At 40.6% G+C, this 23,354-nt stretch overlaps 1 protein-coding gene across 1 annotated transcript; it reads right to left on the bottom strand.

Moving 5' to 3' along the window:
- Window positions 1–986: 986 nt before the first annotated feature.
- Window positions 987–14,747, bottom strand: noct (nocturnin; the record flags this gene model as incomplete). The annotated part of the gene is given in 3 exon segments (NM_001016531.1): window positions 987–2,304; window positions 3,146–3,418; window positions 14,373–14,747. Coding segments are annotated over 3 exon segments (1,377 nt in total). The 5' UTR covers window positions 14,641–14,747.
- Window positions 14,748–23,354: the final 8,607 nt, after the last annotated feature.

Raw genomic sequence — 23,354 nt, 5'->3', positions numbered from 1 at the left:
GGTTTAGTAGGTTGTAGCACACATACAGCCAGGATACTGCTTATAACACACCCCTGTTCTGCAATATTTGGGCAAAGACAGTGACAATTTAATTAAAGCAAGAACAAAGAAAGAGAAAAGAAAATTTCGCGGAGTTCAAACCATATTATGACTTTCCCCAACAATGTAAACTCAATTTTTCTTACAGAAAACCTAATTATTAATAGATACATTTGTCTATATAATTATCTAATAAAAAGTTCCAAAATGATATGAAGTTTCGAAGCATTAAGGATGAGAGCTGGGTGTGATCTGTGACTTTCTGACATGCTAATATGGCCTTATAGTTTGAATTTAAATTAATCCAGAACAAATCTGATTTTTTCAGATAAACTAGCACATACTTCCTCTGAAATAATATAAATGTAGCAGTTTAAAGGCTGATGCACTTATGTCCATATGAGCCCCATTAGGATGGAACAAGGTAATTCTCCATCCTCACTAGCGCCGTGCCGAGAGAGAAATAAACCTGCTGAGCAGAGCCCACTGCACTCTTACATGGAGATTACTGGCAGACTATGGGCTCCGAAAACAGCAGAGGTGCAATTTTTCTGCACAGTTAAAGAAAAAGGGGGTAATACCATGCCTGAGAGGTATTTATCAACCATAAATAAGTAAATATAGCAAGACTCACAATAGTCTATGCCCTTATTTTCTAACAATCATTAAAAGAAAACCTGCTAGAATTGTTAATCAAAGAACTAAAAAAAGAAACTTTAGAAAAACATTTACTAACAAAAAAAAAAAAAAAAAAAAAAGGAATGCTCGATCAATTAGCTTGCAGTTCTCTCAGTAACACTATCCTAGTACTGCGGAATAGTCCGGATGCAGGAGCAATAATAGCACAGCTGGAAACTTTGCTGAAGTTCTGCAATAGCAAAATAAATAAGTCAAAATATTGCACTTCAAACTCGCCAGTCTGTAAACATGTAGTATGCCCTCCCAATAGTATGGCTCTTTTGGCTTATACAATATCACAACGGATACATATATAGAATTATAGATATAGAATACTCGTAAAGCAACTTAAAATGTTCCATGTACAAAAATAAATACTATGAAATGTGTCTACAAACACACATGTGCATCATTGTGCAAAGAAAGGCATTTGGTTTGAACATGTACAATCTCAGGGGATAAAGGAAAAGATTAAATACAAAGGTTCAGCTGGAGAATACTAGGTAATTTACCCTTTACAGTAAGATATTTGGCAAAAACAATGCAAATGTCCTTATTGTTAAGTTAGGTCCTAGCAGCTTACTAAAGTCTTCAATAAATTAACGTATATATAATTATTAAATAAATAGAAGAGGTCCACCAAGTCAATCTCAAGTATATAGCACGGTATAGTTAACACAACCACTTTAGCAGTCCTTACACTTCAGCTCACATCACAAATCACAGTAGAACATGGGAATAGTTAAAGCCCTTATAACAATCTGGCTGGATCTTCGTTAAAACTAAAGTCACACACTAACGACAGGTGATCTGAGGGATAATTAAAAGAAGGGAGCCTATTGGGCCCAATCTGCTCTTCCGTTGGCAGACCTAAAGCAGAGTTTACCCTCAATGCATGCTGGGAGTACCAGATGTAATCCAGAGTGTGGCATGACTCTCCTGTGGGGCGAATCTTCCATGTAGTGTAGGGCGGTTCAGATTCTCCATCTTCACTCAGTAACTTGTAAGCACTGTTTAGGTTCAAGCTGGAGGAGGCAAATCTTTTGTATACTTCCTCCGTAGGCTCTGCGTTGAAGTCTCCACAAATAATTAATGGAACTGTGGCACCCTCAGTAATCGATTCGAGGTTGTGTAGAAGGTCAGAACCTTGTGCCAGCCTAAACCTCTCCCATCCTGTCCGTGCCTTTAAATGGGTCACAGCAAAGCACAGTAACCTCCCAGTTTCACAACACTGCAAGGTCTCTGCAATGGCCACTTGGTTGGTTTTTAAGGTTCTGGCCGACAGTCTGATTTTGGCACTGTTAACCAGCCGAAATCTATCCTGCAGGAAGAACAAGGCACAGCCATCGGGTCCATTGTTGTGTTCCACATCAAGGCAGGGAGACCATGGTTTGGCTAAGAAAGTGCACTGGTAGCCCAATCTGCTCAGTATAGGCTGGAAGGTGTCAAAATAGTGATCTACTTCCTGCAGGCACAATACATCAGGTTGGTACATCAAGATTTCCTCAAGGATCAAGTATTTCCTTTCCTCCCACTTTAAGGCCTCCATAGGGCACATTATAAAGTTGTCTTTGCCTTCACCAAGAGCTAAAAGGGAAAAAAGAAAGTCCAAATTAATTTCAATAACACCTTGTTGTACAATAAAGCAATTTGTGCTGTATGTTTATTAATAGTCCCAGCGGATAACAGATGGAAAACTTTGTATTTGCTAATATAATTTCCCAGACCACAACATATCTGTGATGGGAAACTGTGGTGCCTGGCTAGCAGAGTTGCAATGCACTGTATTTTTGGAGCTAAAGCAGCAGAAAATACACACAACAGACTGCCTACACAGCCCTGAAAGTTGTGTTGCTGTTGGTTAGTCCCTATAAAAAAATGCAGAAAATAGACAGTCAGGTCTGTACTTTTGGCTGCTGCAACTTATATCTTGTGCTGTAGGCATGCCAGCCAACTCTCTCAGTCAGGGTAAGTGTCACATATCACATACACAAGCACACAGGCATGATGCCAGCTGCCAGTAACCAACCTAGGGGCTGCACCATGCAGGAAATAGCAAACACTTTTGTTGTTGTTGTTTTGTTGCAGTGGATGCAGAGTGTGTATGAATGTGACTTGACAGTATCTAACACAGGACCACCAGGTGACAGAATAAAACCAAACAATTCAATTCTTGCATATTAAAAAGTAAAGATACAGAAATGAAGTAAGAGAATTGGAAGAATTGTTTCTCCATACAGCAAACAAATATGATAGGGTTTCTGCTAACTGTTCTGTTATTTGTGTTGCTGGGCCCTGCAATGAATAAGTACCTGACATTTCTGGTCCCACATCTTTTCAGTCCCCTACAGCTCACATATTGATGTGCAGTGACTAAGTAGCAATGAATCTGCTCCCACCTAAAGCAGCGAGGCATTCTGTTTATTACCTTGTGCCAGAATGTTCCACTGCATCACTCTAAATGAACGTGGCTGGCTGCCTGAGTCATTCCTTAGGCTGACAAGGTCTCGGTGGAGCCGGGCTGGCCGATCTTGCAGGGCCACTTGGCACTCTTCCAGAAGGTCCTTGGGATCAAGAGATTCTGATTGGTCATGGTCAGGGGTTTCCAATAACTCCTGGTGCTGGGACACAGCAGCACTACTGCTAAGTGTCTTGGCCAGAGCGCTATACAGCCTGCTGGTACTGTTTCCCATGGAACACACTGTGGAGGAGAAATGGAATGGAAAAATTAATATGCTATTTACTGGTTTTAACTATGTATCACATAATACATATGGGGCCTACTGCAGCAGTACCATTAATAGTATTACTTAATGCAAGCAGGGAAAGAGAACTTGCTAACAAGCCTTGGAGCCACTGGCTTCCATTACGCAGGGATATTAAAACAAAGTATTTAGCTAGAAATGGGATTCCTTCTAAGACTTTATGCCTCTATCTGCTCCACACTAATAAATCTACTTCTAGCCAGCTATACATAGCAGCAACTAACCTACTAACCTCCCTGGCACAAATCAAAGGGGAAGATCACCTTTACATTAACTTTTGGTATGCAACAAATTTACCCATTCTACGAATTCTAAGAATTTTTCTTGCCTTGCCATCACAGATATTGACCGTCTGCTATTCACCTTCCACCATGGCTTCCAAAACACTGCCTGGTGCAGTGGCGCAACTATGTATACAGTAGACCCCGCTGCTGTACCATAGTCCACCCTCCCCGGCCCCTCTCCTACCTATAAATATAGTGGCGCAGTCAGGGCCAACCACCAGCTGTAAAGCATTTGCATTGTGTATGAAGGACAAGGCAATTTCCAGCACCTATACAATTCAAATGTTTTACTGTATGAAATTTGCAATGATGCCAATGACATTTTATAAGACAGCTTCAAAAAACAAAAGGGTGCTTTTCAGACAAATGGAAGTAGGTAAATAGGTTAATCTAGAGAAGTGAGCCCATATTTTATCTAACAAGTTCACCGCCCCAGTGCATTTAGCCATCAGTTTGGGAACAAACTCAGACTAACCAACAGACCTACTAATCCTTACAGACTAGAAGAACCAGATCATTCTAAATCTGTATATGACCCACTTATGATTAAGCAGTAGGAGAGATGCGCCTGCTGTACCAGATTGCCTTTAGGCAGCGCAAGGTCATTCTCCCTGAAGTCACAAGGGAAACAGAGGTAACAAATTTAGTGTTAAAATGGTCGTCTGGTCTTAACTTCAACAACAAACATGATCAGTGCATTTCTTTCCCATACCTACTAAGGGTGAGCAAAAAGTACAAAGTTTACTAGAGCTAGAGAACCACCCAGATAAAGCAGCAGTGAAACTGGCCAGTAATAATACTTGGACCATGATAGGGCCCAATACGGATTGCAAAAGGGAAAAATATCTACCATATTTTCTTTTTATTCTTTTATCTATATTGTGAAGTATAAAGGCAGAGTTTACTGTGTAAACAGAGGATTCCCTGCATAGCGACACGAGTAGGAGCTGCCATACTATACTATAACTGCCTACTATCTGCTTATCTGCATATTACTATTAATAACCTTGCTGTAAGAATGTAGAATGAAAAAAGTGAATAAGTGACCTTATTTAGGGCCATGACCCAAGGGTAGATTAGTCACCCGCGGTTAAATCTCAGCTACCACAGATTACTAGTCTCCCTAAAATGCCTTCCCAATAGCAATAAAGTGAATCACCAGTGGGTTGGCATATGTGGTGCTTTGTTTTTACAAGTTGCCCAAAGTTTCTCCTGCAACAAACTTCAAGCACGAAGCTGGCGTATGCCCTCCCACTGGCGATTCACTTTGTTGCCAGGTGAATAATCTCCCAGTGAGCCATGGCCCTTAGTAATGAGCAACTTATTGCCAAAGATATTTTGCGGAACTACAACTCCCAGTAGCAATTTACCAGCAGCTTTGGTTTTGCTAGCTGTTGTTTGATAGCTGTGGGTAATAAGACCTTTTAATTTTCACATTGTGCCATTTTCCCAAACAAATACAAGTTAAGTGGGAGTGGTGGAGATTAAACACCAGAAAAACAGCAGGAAAAGGGAAGATTTTCTTTGGGCAGCACTGGACATTAACCAGAACACATGTATGCCTGTGTAATACACTCATTATTAATAACGTTCCTAACAGAAGAGATGACTTTAGTTCAAGGTAGCAGGAAACATAGTTTAAAGATTAAAGGAACAGTTATTTAAGCCTGAAGAACCTGGGCAGTTCTACATATACATAACAATGGATTTACAGTTTTACCCCAGCTAAAGGCGAGCCGTCAGCCATTCAGCCCAAACAGCATGATTAGACTCCTACCTCTCGCTGACAGGTATCCCCTCTCCAAGAAGCCCATCATGTCTGGGAGCTGTGCATCCATTCTTCCTATGCCTCAGCCTATGTTCCTCTCACAGCTCTTGTGCTAATTCTGCATTTCTGCCCATATATATACCTTGTGGGGATTAAGCCTGTCTGAGACCAGGTACGGGGAGAGGAACTTAAATACTCCAAGCCACGTCACACCACAGTCAAGGGCACAGAACTGCTGAGGACATCTCAGAATGTAAATACCGCACATACTTCATACTGCTGTCATTACACAATATTAATGTGGAAGAAGATGTCAAAGGCAACTTATATTCACACACATCTAATTCTGAAGTTTATTGACCATACATTGCCCAAGCAGCATTCAAATGTTAAAGGAATAAGAAAAAGAAATAATTACTTAGTGTATATTTATATGTCTAACATCTCCAAACTAAATATTTATTGACAGCAACTTGTCTTCCCCAACCCCCAGCAGTAACATTTTACTAGTGCCACTTTCCCCTCCCCTGCAGTTTATTTCATCATAAATTCCTGTATATGCTGCTTCCGCCAGACTCAATGTACAAACCTCAAAGGACAGAGACTTCCTGCCCCCAGTGCGTGCTCACACACTAATTATTATAGCAGCTTGGTTATCTATGGTGTGTAGGGGTTTAGAGTGCTAGCTCCATTTTAGTTCTGTGCTACAAAGGTGGCATAATATGACACCTATCTACTGTATTTATTAAAGGGGACATGTCGGTGTAGTTTAGAATATTGTGATGTGTGTTGCTAAAGTTGACTGGGCAGGTTAGTGATGGTCAAGTCCTGACTGGGATTCAAAATAGGTCCTTGCATTTCAGTTACACAGGGGCCCAAACAGCCCCATCAACCCACTAAATAGTGACTGTCTATGGCATCTTACAGCATTTGCCATAACAGGTGCCAGTCCAGTTCTGGTTCTGGTTTATTTCTAACATAAGAGAGTAGAAAATACACATACAATTCCTTGGTTATTCCCAGTAAACAGTGAACATATATAATGCACAACTGTTATGAAAAAAGCAGTAAAATATATCCTTGTAAATGGTATAATAATGGTATACTCAGAATTGTGTGTACAGGTATGGGACCTGTTATACAGAATGCTCAGGACCTGGGGTATTTCTTTAATCTGGATATCCTTACTTTAAGTCTACTAAAAAAATCATTTTTAAAATGTGAATTATTTGATTAAAATGAAGTCTACATGACTATATGGTCAGGGGACACTTCAGTGACTTCCAATATATATCAGGGGGAAATTCACAGATTATGGAAAATGCATCACATACTAGAAATTTAAAAAGCTATTTGCAGTTGATAAGGAACTCTGTGATGATATCTGTATATCATATATTTTAATGATTGGATTTTAAATTTGCTGTTGGGTACCTGACCACTAAGGCATGCCACTGGCTTGCCCACTTACAGGGTTAATTGACTGTCAACCCACTGTGGAGGGGCAGAGTCAGCAGCTATTATCAGCCCATGTCTGTTTGAAGCCATAAAATATCCTGTTGACTTGCAGCATCATGCTTAATTATAGATCACTGCATGAGTTACAAAGGTGACTTTGCACAGAAACCTAGAACTCTATAGTAAATGCTAGAGAGCTGTACATTTTCCTGGCAGAGGCACTCAGTGCCTGAATAGTGTGTCTGGCCCAAAGAATGCCAGCAAAGAGCAGTGTAAGTGACAAAGACAGCATGCAGAGCAGCCAGTTACGCCGTGACTCTATCACAATCAGGGAGAGAAGACATCTCCCGATATGGAGAGGCCCAATTTATTACATCCCATAGGAAATAAACCTGTGTGGAGCATAGAATAGAGCCAAACTGACATGTGCAGAGATTACATCTACCTACCAGCACTTACTTTTAACTTGCCAGTCCCTAACATCTGTTCTATCAGTGCCTGTTCTTCATAACAATGACATTTGTACAATTTAGCAAGACTTTGGCTTTAGCCCTTTTACTCACAGAGAGCAAACAGCTAAATGTTCCACAATCCCCCTTAATTCCCCAAGAAACCCAGAGCTAACCAGCAGAAGATGTGCCTGGGGAATGACACAGCACAGGACCCCTTTAAATGAAACAGACATAACATTAAGAGGGAAAGCTGGGTTGAAGTTATATACTGGGTTGAAGTAATATACTTAGAATATAAAAAAATAAAAAAAAGACTATAGAATTATATATATGCCTGGGACAAGATCTGTTTGTTGTACTGCAACACCCTGTAACACTGGACAGATAGCTGCTGCAAACGTAAAAAGAGAGACCCATCAGTGACCTAAATATATCTAAAGGACTCTGCTTCTGGATTAGTTTGGGTTTATAAAAACACAGGGCCCCTCCTTGCTGCCTGTCTCTTGCCCTTGGATTCGGTGTTAAGGACAGGGTTATTAACTATGTCTGCTGAAACCACTGCAGGCGTAAGAAAGAGCAGCACGCATATAAACCAGCCGCACCCACCAGCATGGCTCTCATGGGGTCCCTATGCAGGCTGCCAACATGCCAAGATATATTGCCCACTTGGGCAGAGCTTGTGCTGGAATACGCACCTGTGAAAAGCAATTATTCTGCCAGCCTACTGAACGCTGCTGTCTGGTAATGGGGATAGCCATGAAACAGAAACTTCACGGTCACGTGAGGAGGATGGGCATGAAAATGTAGACAGCGGCATCTACTGGAATTACTGCACATTCTGCATAGTGTGTGCCAAGCAGAAACTGATTTTACATAATAGTATCAGATATGCGACAAACTGTTACCTTTGTAGCAAGTAAAGAATTATAATGTGAAAGTCTCATCAGTCAGTGGGATTTACTAACATGACTGGCAGTGAATATATCGATATAAAAAAACAAAGGATGCTTATGCTAACCGCACACCCATGGTTCAGGATATGACCAATTGTTGGCGTATTGTTGATGAACAGGTGTAGATGGACTGTCTGAAGTAATGTAACAGATCAGCCGATGGGAGATTGGCTAGTTTGCTACACGGGACTGTGTGCCATTGTAGTTTTGACTAGCCAATGCTCACATCTGGCAAATTGGGTCATCAGCTGATGATGTACCAACTGGTCATGTATTAGTGCAATTTGCCCACATGGGTTCTCTCCGGCTCTTAAGGTGACCATACATTAAAAGATCACCAAATGAGAGCTATGCAGGCCATCGGATCGAGGAAGGCATCAATGTGTAGATCTGGTTTTCAATCTAAAGGGAAAAATCAAAGCTGCCAGGCTGACATTTGCCCTATATATTGAGTAAGCCCATCAGAAGGCCGCAGGCACAGTCCAATAAGCTGCTGACATTGGCAACTTTTATTGGCCTGTGTATGATTACCTTTAGTTCTTGAAATATTGGATAAAATAAATATTGTAGCATATCTGCTATACAGCGCTGCATACATAAGTAGTTCTATATGAATAAAAATATACATATATGTAGATCTGTAATCACAGTGCTGAATAATGGTGCATTTACAGATAGTCACAAACCTCTAGGTACAGTCCATAACAACAACTCTCTAACATGCCAGGTTAGAATATTAATAAAGTGATTCCAAAGAATAAAAAATAGGTAGATAAAATAACTTTGCACTTAAGCAAATGACAATTCTTGTTGATTTTTCCCTTAATATGTGACTCATATCAAACAAACACTTAAGATTAGAACTGAATACATTAACATTTACTAATAAACTGACTCACTCACAGCTCACTATTTCCTTTCGAGGCAAGAGGAGCTCTTGTTTAGCTTGCCCCAGACTGGCTGCTTTTATAAATGGCCACTAACACCAGAAAGTCCTTCAAAAACATTTATATATTGTTCACAAAGAGCAGCTTGGCACCAGCAAGGTAGCAAGGTTAAGCCATACACAATTACAGGGTATATATAGAATAGTCAGGGTTCAAAGGAACCACATGACAAACAACAAGCAAACTGCTGACTTGTCACATTCCTCATACTCACCAGTAAGTTATGGTACCTATTAATTGTACAGTCTGACTTACAAAAGGTTACACGCTAACTACAAGTGCTGGCAGTTCTCACATTCCCAAGTTAGAAAATAAGGGTTTGTAAATTACACAGCTACATCTTTTAGGTGTTAGTTTCAGCTGTGAGCAGTTTGCATGTGTGCTTTATAGTACATAATTAGTGGGCACATACATTCCCATATACCGTTCATTCTCAGAAAACTTAAAGAAATGAATGAATCAGTCTTACCTATCAAACCCAATCCTAAAACCCCATTTTCAAAAAGTTGGGACACTATAAAATGTAAATAAAAAAGAATGGGATGATTTGCAAAATATTTAACCCTATATAAAATTGCAAATCGTACAAAGACCACATATCAAAAGTTGAAAGTAAGAAAATATATTGTCTTCTGAAAAATATATGCTCATTTTGAATTTGATGCCAGCAACACGTTTCAAAATAAAAAAACATATTGTTTAAAAAAACAATAATGTGTCAGTGCTTAAAACAGAATGTGTTTTGGGCTGATTTATCAAATAGTTCTCCAAAAACCCCATTAGTACTGCTCATCTTCCTTCTACCCTGTTTCCCAGGCTGTGCAACGAAGCCAGCAGCACTCAGCACAATGCACTGTAGGGTAGGAACCAATCAACAGCTAGGCTGGCCTGATACGCTAGGGGTCTATATGTAACGCCTAATGCCATCAGTCACAATTAGACTAGAAATAGATTTCTACCAACCTCTTCTTTCATTATACAAAAAAAAACCTTTAATTACAAGCAACTTTCCAAATTCCTGCAATATGACCTGCAATCTGTGCTTAATGAAAAGGCATGTATTTCCCATCCCAATATCACGGTCATGCCAAAACCCAATACTTAAAAAGAACTATACCTTTATTAAAGGGGGCTCAACTATTTGATTGCTAGGGTCCAAGTTACCTTGGCAACCAGGGAGTGGTTTGGCTAAGAGACTGGTATAGGAGAGGGCCTGAATAGAAAAGAATGTTACAAAAAGTAACAACAACAATAAAACTGTAGCATCACAGTTTTTTTCACTGCTGGGGTCAGTGACCCCTATTGAAATGTTGCTTAGAAATGCCCATTCTGTAACATACTAAAAGGGAACTTAAAGGTGAACCACCCCTTTAAAGGAACAGTAACACCAAAAAATTAAAGAGCTGGTGTGTTTGCTACAGTAACACTACTATAATTTATATAAATAAGCTGGTGTGTAGCCATGGGGGCAGCCATTCAAGCTGAAAAAAAAGGAGAAAAGGCACAGGTTACATTGCAGATAACAGATAAGTTCTGTAGACTACAATAGTGTTTTATCTGTTATCTGCTATGTGCCTGTGCCTTTTCTGCTTTGAATGGCTGCCTCCATGGCTACATAGCAGCTTATTTATATAAATTATAGTAGACTTTCTGAAGTAAACACACAACTTTTACCAGTGCAGGGCAGCAGCACATTATATTTTAGTTACTTTTATACACTTTCATTTTTTCGTGTTACTGTTCCTTTCAAGGAGAAGGAAAGGCTAAGTCAAAATGCTTTCTGTTCCCTGCACTCACTGGTGGTTTTGACTCTTGAATCAATATAGTAGAAGTTGGTTCTCCTCTAGGTCTGTTAATCAGCTGGCTTCTGCTGCATTGTTACAGAGTAAAACAAAATATAAACAGTCTGATAGATACTGCTTTCAAAAGAAATACATTTACAAATAACTTTAAAAACAAATTTATGTTAGAAAGTTGCTTAGAATGACTTTTCTTCCAATGTGTAAAATGCCCAACCAAACACTATCTATGATTCTGCCTCTGTGGGCAAATATTTGCTATCTTTGTTTATCAAGCAGTTGCTTTTGGTTAAAGCACATAAAAACAAGGGACACACATTGTTTGCCAAATTTCTAATGGCCAGGAAAACAAACCCCTGCGCTTTGAGTGAACTGGCCATACAACTGGTGCACAAAGAACAGGGAGCTGATTCTCTGCATCTTGTGGATTCGCTGGATATCAAAATGCTCAGCTATGAGAATTTCTGTGCCTGCAGGTTAAATTTATCACTACCATTTTATTCAGAGGTAGTGTAAGCACCATAAGGCCAGCGGCATGTATATGATTTGGATCACTGCAGTCATTAGGGCAGTGACACACAGGGAGATTAGTTTGTAGTCGCGGGTGAATAATCTCCCCGCAATGCCACCCACTGGCTAGAATGTAAATCGCTGGTGGGATGGCATAAGCAGCGCCAAGATTTGCCTAAGTCTGCAAAGTTGCCTTGAGAGAAAACTTCAGCAAATCGCGGCGCCGCGTATGCCATCCCACCAGCAATTTACATTCTAGCCGGTGGGATGGCATTGCGGGAGATTAGTCGCCCGTGACAACGGAGATTTGTCGCGTGGCGACTGATCTCCCCGTGTGTCACTGCCGTTAGGGAGAAGCCCTTTCCTGGCAGCAGCTGATTTCCTAGTCTAACAAATACAAAATGTTCAGCCCTGGGGCAATAACTATGAATAGCTACTTGGAGGCCATCTCCACTCATGATAAGATATACACATCTAAACATTAACTGTGTATCTTTACAATTGATCTTGTTGCCGTTTCAGAACACTATCTGGTTGCAGGGATCAGCCGTGGTAACAAGATAGCAGATATGTCCATTCTATCTCACTCATAGCATTAGGTTCAACAGGTCATTTGCCAAGGTCAGCAATAATATAAAAACCCCTAATTTAAGGCAATGGCACCAGCGATGTATCCACAAAGAAATCAGCAGTGTCTCAGGCAAGACGGAGGTGCTATTAGACTTACGCACACACCAACACTCAAGCACAAATGCGTGGGAATGTGACAAAATATAGGGAATTGTTATAAGCGACTTTCAGTTAGTAAGTGAATCTGTCAGTGCTTTGTTAAAGGGAGTTTTGTGTAGTATTGACTGACGAGAGTAAGCAGTTGGATTGGGCTCAGCATAAACAAAGGAGAACGAACTGTACGTGGGGACGAGGTAAACTGATTCACCGTTAGTGACACCAAGTACTTCACTTATAGTACATGGTGTCCTTCATTTCAGTGATGTAATTAAAAACAACAGCTTCTCGTGCAGCCTGATCAGGCTGGTTTACTAAACTGGCTGAGCAAAGTAAATCCAGAGTAAACCCCATCTCATAGGTACACAGGGTGCAGAAATGTAGGGATGTGATGGCACAAGTAATATTGCAGCCCTTACCCAGCACCTGTTTGAATTGGCTTAAAGGGCTTATTTGAAACACCAAAGGACTTATTTATGATCACAAATTCAGGTAAGAAAATTTCCCATATTTCCAAAGTGGCCTGCATCAATTGGCACAGCACACTTACATCTAAAGAACTAAACCCCCAAAAATGACATGACAGAAGCAATGCTTGGAAAATTTCCAGCACAAGTGTTCCAGGTGGAAATCTACAAGGCATTATAGGAAATAGATTTTGGCTGAAGGAGAGCTGAATATTGACACTGCTAAAATGGCACATGTGGTCAGAACCAGCAGCACAGATAAAAGCAGAGAACAAACAGATACTGCTTTCAATAGCAATTACATTCTGAAATAAAATAATAACAGTAATAAAACCAATGAAAAGGGGGGCTGCATCGCTAGAGCACAGAGCAAAATTCCCCTTTTAAAAAAAAATCGGCTTAAAGTTACCAGATGTGGCTACTCACTGACACCTGAGCAGCCCTAACAACACCAACACAGCAGAAGCCACTGTTTCTCTAACTACTTTGTGAGTTCATTGTTTGAATGATTCTAAACTGGATTATCACTGTTCCCATTGTCTCCTTTATCTGTCTCTGTACATAACCTGGAGACCTGACATCCAGCCACATGCAGCTATATTGCCCAAGGGCCACACACAAACACACCCATTCGACTTAATGAATCAGCTGCTATGCAAGCAAAGGTCATTTTACCTCATTACCTCTAGCATTTCATACTGTACTCAAATGCCAAATGCATTAGATGATAGATACATAGAGCAATCAATCACTCTATATCTATCTCTAGCTACCGCTATAGATAACTTTAGCAATAGTGATAGATATCTACAACTCTCTCTAGCTAGAGAGAGTTGATTTGGCTGAATAATATATTATGTCTCTCTGTGTGTAATAATCTAGATATATAGATTAAATAGACAGGTGCAGAGCAATAAGACTGGGTGCCGTAGGCAAGCCGGTCGGCCACCTTGCCCCTGCAACCTCATGTGGGAACCGCGTGTGTGTGGGTCATTGCTTCCGCGAGGGAGCGCAGGCTAGGGGTAGGTAGGAGAGGTACCTACCTGCCTGGTGCCCCCTCATCGTTGTGCCCTAAGCAGGTGCCTCTTCTGCCTACGCCTAGTTCTGGCCCTGTAGAAAGATCAGTTATCATCAACCCCTTTGATATTTTATCCAGTGGCCTAAAAACAGCTTATTTTTCAATGTCTGGTTAGGAAGCCAATTTTGGTTGAATAAAAACCATCTAGTGTAATTCCAAACAGAGCCTTCTGTAGGCTGCCAGTCCACTTATGGGCTTTCAGACAGCCACTTATCGCTTATTGGCACCCCCAGGAACTTTTTTCGTGCTTGTGGTGCTCCCCAACAATTTTTCTATTTGAATGTGGCTCACTCAAACGGCCTCTATGTATCTTTAGCCGGCTAGATAGTCACACAGACAATGTGGAACCTGAGGCAGAGGGAAGCACCCACAATCCAGCTAGCAGGTTAGACTGTGTCACTGTCTGTTCCAGCAAGTCAGGGTCCAGCATCAGGGTTTCCTTACTCACCAGTCCTAGAGGCCGATCGAGCCACTGTCCCCGTTGTCGCACTCGCTTGTGCTGCTGCTGCTGCTGCGGAGCTGCTATGTCCCACTCCTGGTGCTTCTCCGATCCAGCCGGCAAGACTGTGGCAGCAGCTGAGCCCAAACAGGGACCCCTGCCCTGGGGTCGGAAGGGCTCTCCTCCTGACAGGCGAGTGCTGGCGCAGAGAAGAAGCGCACGGAGCTAGCACGTCTCTTAGCGCCGAAGACAGCCTGCTTGCTGGGCTTTGATACATCACGCGGTGCGCTGGGGAGAGGGCGGGTACCAGGGGTCACTATTCTTGGGGGAGAACTAAATACCAATAATAAGCACAGTATAGGTGCCGGGATGGAAATAAGTCAGCGTGCGACCTACAGATGTGGGACTTCTCTTCTCATACCGGCTCTTACATCAGCGCACCAGTGACATCAGCAACGCCAGCCCTTGGGAAGGACGACAAGTGATGCGGGGGTGTTTCTCAGTGCCAGCGTTTGACTGGGAGTTCCATTTACTCAACTCAACATTCCGCTGCACCCCCTGTATTTTCAGTGATGGTAGAGGCCGGCATTGGGTTTCCCTGTGCAATGCGCACAAAGGCTTGGCTAAAAGATAAGTGGGAGAAAGGTTAGAGCTATTTTAATAAGCTGGGCGTGGCTTCAATAGCTAGTCAGACAATGGGAATGGGAGCGGAAGGATCAGCTTTATTGTTTTTATTGTTGCTAAACCCCCAATTATAACATCACCTTTCTGTGTGTGTCTGTGAGGAGCGGACGCTTACTCCTGCACATATCATCTTGGGCACTGAGTTTCACTTCCATTTGAAATTCTCTTTTCTTATTCTCTTAGCATCTACTGTAAGGCTGTATCCTGATTCAGTTCATACCCCTCAGTTTCTGTTGCTCTTCCTAACATGGTTCTCTTCCAGTGGTGTAACTAGCTATACAGCAGACCCAGCAGTTGCTGGGGGCGGCAGACGACTGGGGGGCCTGGACCGCAGGGTCTGCTGTATTGCAGCCCCTCGCCTACCTTTTTTTCCATCAGAAGATTTTTTTGCAGGGGGGCCTGGTGCAACCAAGTTATGCCACTGTCCTCTTCCCCTGTTTCCCTTATTGTGGGGGGTGCCCCAGGGCTATGTGCTCAGCCCACTGTTGTTCTTTCTGGACACCTTCCTTCTATTTCTGTTATCTCATCACTTAATGCTTGCCCTCTCTGTGTGTATGTTTCTGCAGACGACTAGTCCCCAGAGTACAAAGCTGGCCCTACACATTCGGATATTGATTGTACGTTTAAATGCAATAATCAAGAACTAACTGACTGAAATTGTAGAATAATCTACTAAAAATAACAAATCGATGTATGTTCTGAACATAAAATAACTGGCAGACAATTGTACAAAAGTGACTTCCTGGAAATGCACTGTAGGTCTCCCAAGGATATTGTCACATACACAATACATTCATAGATTTTATCGTTACCTGACCGAACGTTTCAAACCTGTCAGAACGATTAAACAAACGATTGCCATGGTACAAAAATTATCAGGATGATAATTCAGAGCTTACACACATTCAGAAATTAGTATAAAATGTAGTTTTGTAAGATTATATTGGTTAAAGAAACAGTTTAAAAAGTGTACAAATGAACCAAGTAAAATGGGTAGACTGCTCAAAATAAAAAATATTGGTAATGTAGTTAGGCAAAAATGCAAGATGCAGATGTCTATCATAATAGCCAGAACACAGTTTCTAGAGGACTACTTAGGGTACTAACTCTGTTTGCTTTCCTCAGTAGAGCCTCAGACTGCTCTACTTGCTACCCTAATCCGGCAGCGCGATTTCCCAAAATCGCGCCGCCGCGTGTGCCATCCCGCGTGTACATGTTCGCCGGCGGGTCATGGCAACTCGGGGAGATTAGTCGCCCGCGAACAGGGAGTTTTGTCGCGGGCGACTAATCTCCCCCGTGTGCCAGAGCCCTTAAAGTGGCCACAGTGCGATCTTAAATCCTCCACTAACCTTCAGGGCTGAAACAGCAGATAAGGAGGTAGAAACAATAGGATTTCTACCTCCTTCTGCTGACTCAGCCCTGACAGCAGATTTTGGTCAGGCGCCTTCTATGGCGCCCGATCAAAATCTTTTAACCTGGCCGATTGGCGAGTCGACCGATATCAGCAGCCTCCGACTCGCTGACTTGTCATACACGCACCGAATGTCGTACGAAACATTATCAGTGCATGTATGGCCAGCTTTAGTCCTAGAGTGAGCTTATACAGGAGCTAACACATATTGCCAGATCATCTTGTACTGATGACTTCTGTCTCAGGCTCTTTAGCACCATCAACCTCCTGCAGGAAGTGGAGTCCAGATAGGCTGAACTTTGGGTTCCTCTCCCTTTTATAAAATTAGGGAATCACTGATTACCCCTGGTCAATAAGAAACTTCCAACTCCACACAGTAGCTCAAAAACAATGAGCTACTGTACTTGACCATATTAATATATTAAAAGGGTGAGGAAAGCTCTATAAAAAAAAAGACATGTAGAGGGTTCTCTCCTGAGCACTTTTGCTACAGGTCCAGCTATCTTGGAATTTATTATCTATGACAGAGGTGGCTCCAGTCAGCTATAGTTCCAACAATTTCTAGAGCATTGGATAAGTTTTCATCCCAAATATCACATATATGTGTGGAATTAGCACTATTATATCACCAAAGGGTAGCTGTCCTGCTTGAAACATGACATGCATACTGCCCAAACTCTCACATGTGGCTCACCTTCTCTGCCCAGATCTGCTTGCGGATTTTGAATCAATCCACTCCTAACTAATTAGCATCCTTCACCTGCTGGGTGACAGTGACACAGACTCACTATCATACCACCTACATTTCTGTAGCGCAATGGGTTTTTTTCTGCTGTAGAAGCTCAAAAATATTTTACTACTTTTTAGTAGTATGATCCTAAATAGAGACTTACGAATTATGGTGTATACATACATGTTAGGTCACATAAGCCAATGAATGGACACAGTCTTTTACTCCCACACTTCTTCCTGTTCCCTCCACTACAGTGGCCCCATATTTAAACAGTGGTCTCAGACTTCGAGGATTTTATTAAACAGTGACCTTAGCAATCCACAGAGATGCCAGAATTTAATGACATAATGACCCAAGCATTACACAGGGGACCCAGCACTATATAATAGTGATCCCAACATTTCATGGCACAGTGGCCCCAGTATTTCATGACAGGGACCCCACAAATATAAGATACATGGGCCCCAGCACTTCATTAGAAAGCTGTCCTGGCAGCACTAAGGGGTTTACTGCACTGCTGCTGGATTGTGCAGTGCCTTTCCTCCTTTCTCACAGTAGCCAGCAGTCTGTGGCATATAGTGTATTATGTGTGGCTGTAATTGTGCAAAAGAATAAATAAATGTGTGTGTGTGTGTGTGTGTATAATGTACTGGGGGGGGCAAGTTTAAGACTGCTGAAGAGTTGCAGAAGGGCTCCTAATACACAGCTAGAAGATAAGTGGTGCAGATTAAATGAACATTAGGCCATTCTCAAGGCAAAGTGGGCAGCCCCTCGAGGAACTAAATTATGATGTCATTTGCAGCTTTGCGCACCCTCCATACAACAGTACTGGAGTTGTAAAGTAGGGCAGCTGTCTGGTTTTAAGCCATAAATAGCATGTGACCTATCCAGTCCTTCAACAATGCTCTAGGTTCCATAGTCCAAAGCAAGTTCAGACAAGCACAGCCAGAACAATTACATAACAAATACAGTGGGCTTTTAAAGTAATTTGATTCATTTTTTAAAAATGAATTGACAACTGCTTTGTAAGGTAGTTAGCTTACAACCTCCTTATATTTCCATTTGGATACAAAGCTGAGAAAATTACACAATTAACCATGTTACCAATATTTATTGAATAGAAAGAAACATTCATGAAACAAGAAAATACTTTGTGAGCAACATACAATTTTCATCTTCAAAGCTTGTTCATATACACCTAAATAAAAAAAGGAAAACACGTATTATGAGCATTACCAAAGCAAGTATTTACATAAATAAAAAAAAGTGCATGTGGTTTAAAACATGGCATTGAGATAATGCAACCTAATGCATCATATGGAATCAAGTCACATACAGTGAAATCTCACTTTTACATGCCCTAATTTTAAGTTTTCCTGTATTCTATGCTGGAGTCCCAGCAATATATAATGCACAATGCAGTTCCCTGATATTACACCATATTTTTCAGATCCCTTGAAAAATGAACAATGTGGCTCTGCTGTATAAGAAAAAAAATAATGATAAAGTGTTTAACTCTTTTAGTTAAAACTATATCTGGAATTTTAAGTGACAGATATCTAATTTTTTTGTCAAAAATAAACAAAGACCATTGCACAATATGCTTTACTTACTCTGTGGAAAATCGTGTTTTGCTCACTGTAATCCATTTCTCTTTTTATACTCAGCAACATCATCATTATGTTGTGTGAAAAGCTGAAAAAAGGACACAGATCAGTAAAGATGGATTCTGAACTGTCTTTAGCACTGGCATTAAAAACACCTACAAGCTTTCAGGAGTGACCCCTTCTTCAGGTGCAATACACACAAGTGAACAATTTACTCACTAAATACCTTAACAGACAATGCGACACTACCATGTGACCCATTAACCCCATCATGACAGCTATACCAAACAGTCCCAAGCAGCCATTCAATTATGTGAATAGACAATTCCCTTCATAGGAGTCCTTTACACTTCATAATCTGTAAAACATATGACCATAAATACAAAGTATCACATTTAAAAACCAATTATACAAAGTATCCTACAATAAACCGTTACAAAGTCTATAAAAAACATTTCAAACTGAAGCTTTCGTTTAAACATTGAGGGGAAAGAGAATCCAGTTTTTTAATCCACACTGTCTCTCTTTTTAATAATTGTTTAGTCAAATTTCCACCTCTAAGTAAATGGACTTGTTCTAATACTGCCCATCTGACTTGTGCCACTGTATGCTTAGCTACATAAAACTGTTTGGCCACAGATAATTCCGATACATATTTCTTTCCACTTTCTTGTTCAGATTTTTCTTTTTCTCTCTCTGGTGTATAGTTCCTTATATTACTTTTATGTTCATTAAAACGGGTTCTTATTGCTCTAGCTGTCTGCCCCACAACTGTTCGGCAATAAAATAGTATTACAGTCAGTAGGTTTTTAGTGCATGGTAGTCATTATTTCATTATTTACAATTTTAATTTTAACGTCTAAAAATGCTAATTCCTGCTCGGATTGTTCCAATGTGAATTATATGAAAATAGTGGGGTCTCTTTAAACAACTTGCCTACTTCACGATCGTCTTGTAACATGTTCCAGTGCTTTAAAATTATTTTAATTTATATTATGGGTGTGGCTACCAAAAGTTGACACAAAGGCCACTCTCTCAGATTTATTTTTCTTCGGTTGTATTTTGTTGATTAGTAACTCCTCACGTTTTAGTCCTTTTAAATCCTGCTTAATTTGATTACGGTAAGTTGTTTCTCATTATAGCCTCTCTGCACAAATGTTTTAATTAAATTTGAATATATTATGAACAGTACTATGTACAGCTGATGGGCTGTACAATGGGGGCGAACATGGTGCCTATATATGCGAATGCGTTCATGCATATGTTTGAGAATAAGTTCATTTTAAGTAATAACAATTGGAATGAGCACATTCTCTATTGGCTATTATTGGCGCTATGTGGATGACATTTTCATGTTTTGGAAAGGAACAGCAGAACAGCTTGCATTAATTGTACAAGAGCTAAATCAGGTGCATGGTAGCATTAAATTCACATCGGAACAATCCGAGCAGGAATTAGCATTTTTAGACGTTAAAGTTAAAATTGTAAATAATGAAATAATGACTACCATGCACTATAAACCTACTGACTGTAATACTATTTTATTGCCGAACAGTTGTCACCCTACGGGTGTATTTAAAGGTCTTCCATATAGCCAGTTGAGTAGAGTGAGACGGATTTCATCTAGTGAGGAGTTATATGAGGCAGAAGCACAGGGTATGGTTAAAAAAATTTGTGCAGAGAGGCTATAATGAGAAACAACTTAATCAAATTAAGCAGGCTTTAAAAGGAGTAAAACGTGAGGAGTTACTAATCAAGAAAATACAACTGAAGAAAAATAAATCTGAGAGAGTGGCCTTTGTGTCAACTTTTGGTAGCCACACCCATAATATAAAATAATTTTAAAGCACTGGAACATGTTACAAGACGATAGTGAAGTAGGCAAATTGTTTAAAGAGACCCCACTATTTTCATATAGGAGGGGGAAATCAATAAGACAGGTTTTTTTCCAAAAAGGTTTTGCGAAAAGAAAAGTGGGTTATTAGCACCCCTCAAATCGGGTACATTCGCATGTGGCGACTGTGCGCACTGTACAGGTATTATCAGAGGGGATACGATTGCTCATCCCACTAAAGGTACACCAATTCGAATTCAAGGACATTTTACATGTACCAGCTCTGGGGTAATTTATATGATAAAATGCCCATGTGGGGTCCCTTATGTGGGGCAGACAGCTAGAGCAATAAGAACCCGTTTAAATGAACATAAAAGTAATATAAGGAACTATACACCAGAGAGAGAAAAAGAAAAATCTGAACAAGAAAGTGGAAAGAAATATGTATCTGAATTATCTGTGGCCAAACATTTTTATGTAGCTAAGCATACAGTGGCACAAGTCAGATGGGGAATATAAGAACATGTCCATTTACTTAGAGGTGGAAATTTGACTAAACAATTATTAAAAAGAGAGACAGTGTGGATTAAAAAACTGGATTCTCTTTCCCCTCAATGTTTAAACGAAAGCTTCAGCTTGAAATGTTTTTTATAGACTTTGTAACTGTTTATTGTAGGATACTTTATATAATTGGTTTTTAAATGTGATACTTTGTATTTTTGGTTATATGTTTTACAGATTATGAAGTGTAAAGGACTCCTATGAAGGGGATTGTCGATTCACATAATTGAATGGCTGCTTGGGACTGTTTGGTATTGCAGCCGTGATGGGGTTAATGGGTCACATGGTCTGTTAAGGTATTTAGTGTGTAAATTGTTCACTTGTGTGTATTTCACCTGAAGAAGGGGTCACCCCCGAAAAGCTTGTGCTGTTTGTTCATTTCTGCAAATAAATGATTTAAAGGCATTGCCGACACACTGGTGTGCGTCTTCCCCTTTGTAAAGATACATGGAAAAAAGGCTTGGGAGCAGCTGTGGAAGTTAAGCACCCTTTGAGAACATGTATGTTAGTGGTGTGCTAAAGTTTTTTCTTTATGTTGATTAAAAACACCTAAACACCAATACTAATGCTGTGTACTATAGTTATCTTCTAAGGGCAATGACAATGGCGGAGAGCTTCATCATCAGCAGGAAATCTCCTCTCCCGGAAGCAATGAAGCGTCCAACAATACCTGCCCCATCACATTATTTGGAATCTATATGGCCACTGACCACAGCAACCAAAAAATATTGCCACAGTTTAAATGATCTTTACTTTTTATTAATTATTCAGGCCCTGTAATATTTATTTTTTGTAGTCTCTTATTCAAATCACTGCCCAGTGGCTAGGGTACACTGATTCTAACAATCAGTTAGCTGCTGAAATTCCAAATTGGAGAGCTGCCAAACTAAACTAAATAACTGAAAAACTTTAAGTGATAGTTGTAAAAAACAAAATATATTTTAGGCAATGGTGGTAGATGTGCAGTATTAGGCTGATGCCACACCCTAAATGCTATATAAAAACACAGGCCAAGCATCAGTCCTTACACTGGCGTAAGCATCCCTGTTTGTCTTCATTCAAAACCATTATAACAGCCTGGGTGTGGGCACATGTGGTGGATATCGGTGAAGAAATGCGAAAGTTCACATATACTCTGTGTGTGCCTGCATCCTGGTTAACATAATGGTTCCAGGTGCTGACAAAGAAGGAGGCCGATTCTAGCATAAGGGCTGATCCTTGGACAGGCTGTGAATCTGTACAGTGTTGCATCAGCCTTAAGGGTGAGGTATGGTTACTTTGTCTGGCAGAAATTATGTCTCTACAAAGAGTAATGCTGGTATTTATGCTAACAGTATTTGTAGAGCATCCCTTAGGCCAGGGGCACACTGAGCGGATTATGCCCTTTACTCTGCCTGCACCTTTTTTACCTAGGAGGAGGAAAGCTGATCCGCTGTCATGCGATCCTTCCTGTAGCTTAACACAGGCTGAATTTCTCTTTAGTTGCACATTTTGTTTAACTATCTATATGGCAAAGATTGTTCTATTAATGTGAACTGTTAGATTTGTGAATGTTGTACAAAGGCAAACAACCCCTTTATTATCCAAACATGTGCTTCTAGTTTTAAAGAGATTACATGATAAGACGAGCTTAGGGACCAACTCACAATATATATATATATATATATATATATATATATATATATATATATATATATATCTGTGCACACTCTGTTGTCCTTTAATCTGGTTTATTTCATAATTGATTACATCAACATTTTGGTCTTGGTCTAAGACCTTAATCAAGATGTCAAACCCTAAACTATACACATACATTTCCACTGTTTAAAGGACAAGGAACAGCAAAGTCACTTGGGGGTGCCAAAATGTTAGGCACCCCCAAGTGACTTTAATCGCTTACCTTGTACCCTGGGCTGGTGCCCCTGTTAGGAGTGAACAAAACCAGCACGGGGTACCTGTAGCGCTTCCTACTTCCTGCTTCGTTTAGCTGCGACTATGCGATAGGCGCATGCGCAGTAGAGTGAAAAGCCGACTTCTTGGGCACCCCCCAAGTGACTTTGCCTTTCCATGTCCTTTATACGTATCAGTGACCAAATCTACCCCCCTTGATACGTATCAGTGACCAGATCTATCTACCCCCAGGACCCAAGTCACCTGGCAG

The sequence above is a fragment of the Xenopus tropicalis genome, chromosome 1 (genome assembly GCF_000004195.4).
Source record: "Xenopus tropicalis strain Nigerian chromosome 1, UCB_Xtro_10.0, whole genome shotgun sequence".
NCBI lineage: Eukaryota > Metazoa > Chordata > Amphibia > Anura > Pipidae > Xenopus > Xenopus tropicalis.
The sequence above is the reverse complement of the archived record's forward strand: the minus strand, read 5'-3'. Positions and strand labels throughout refer to the sequence as shown.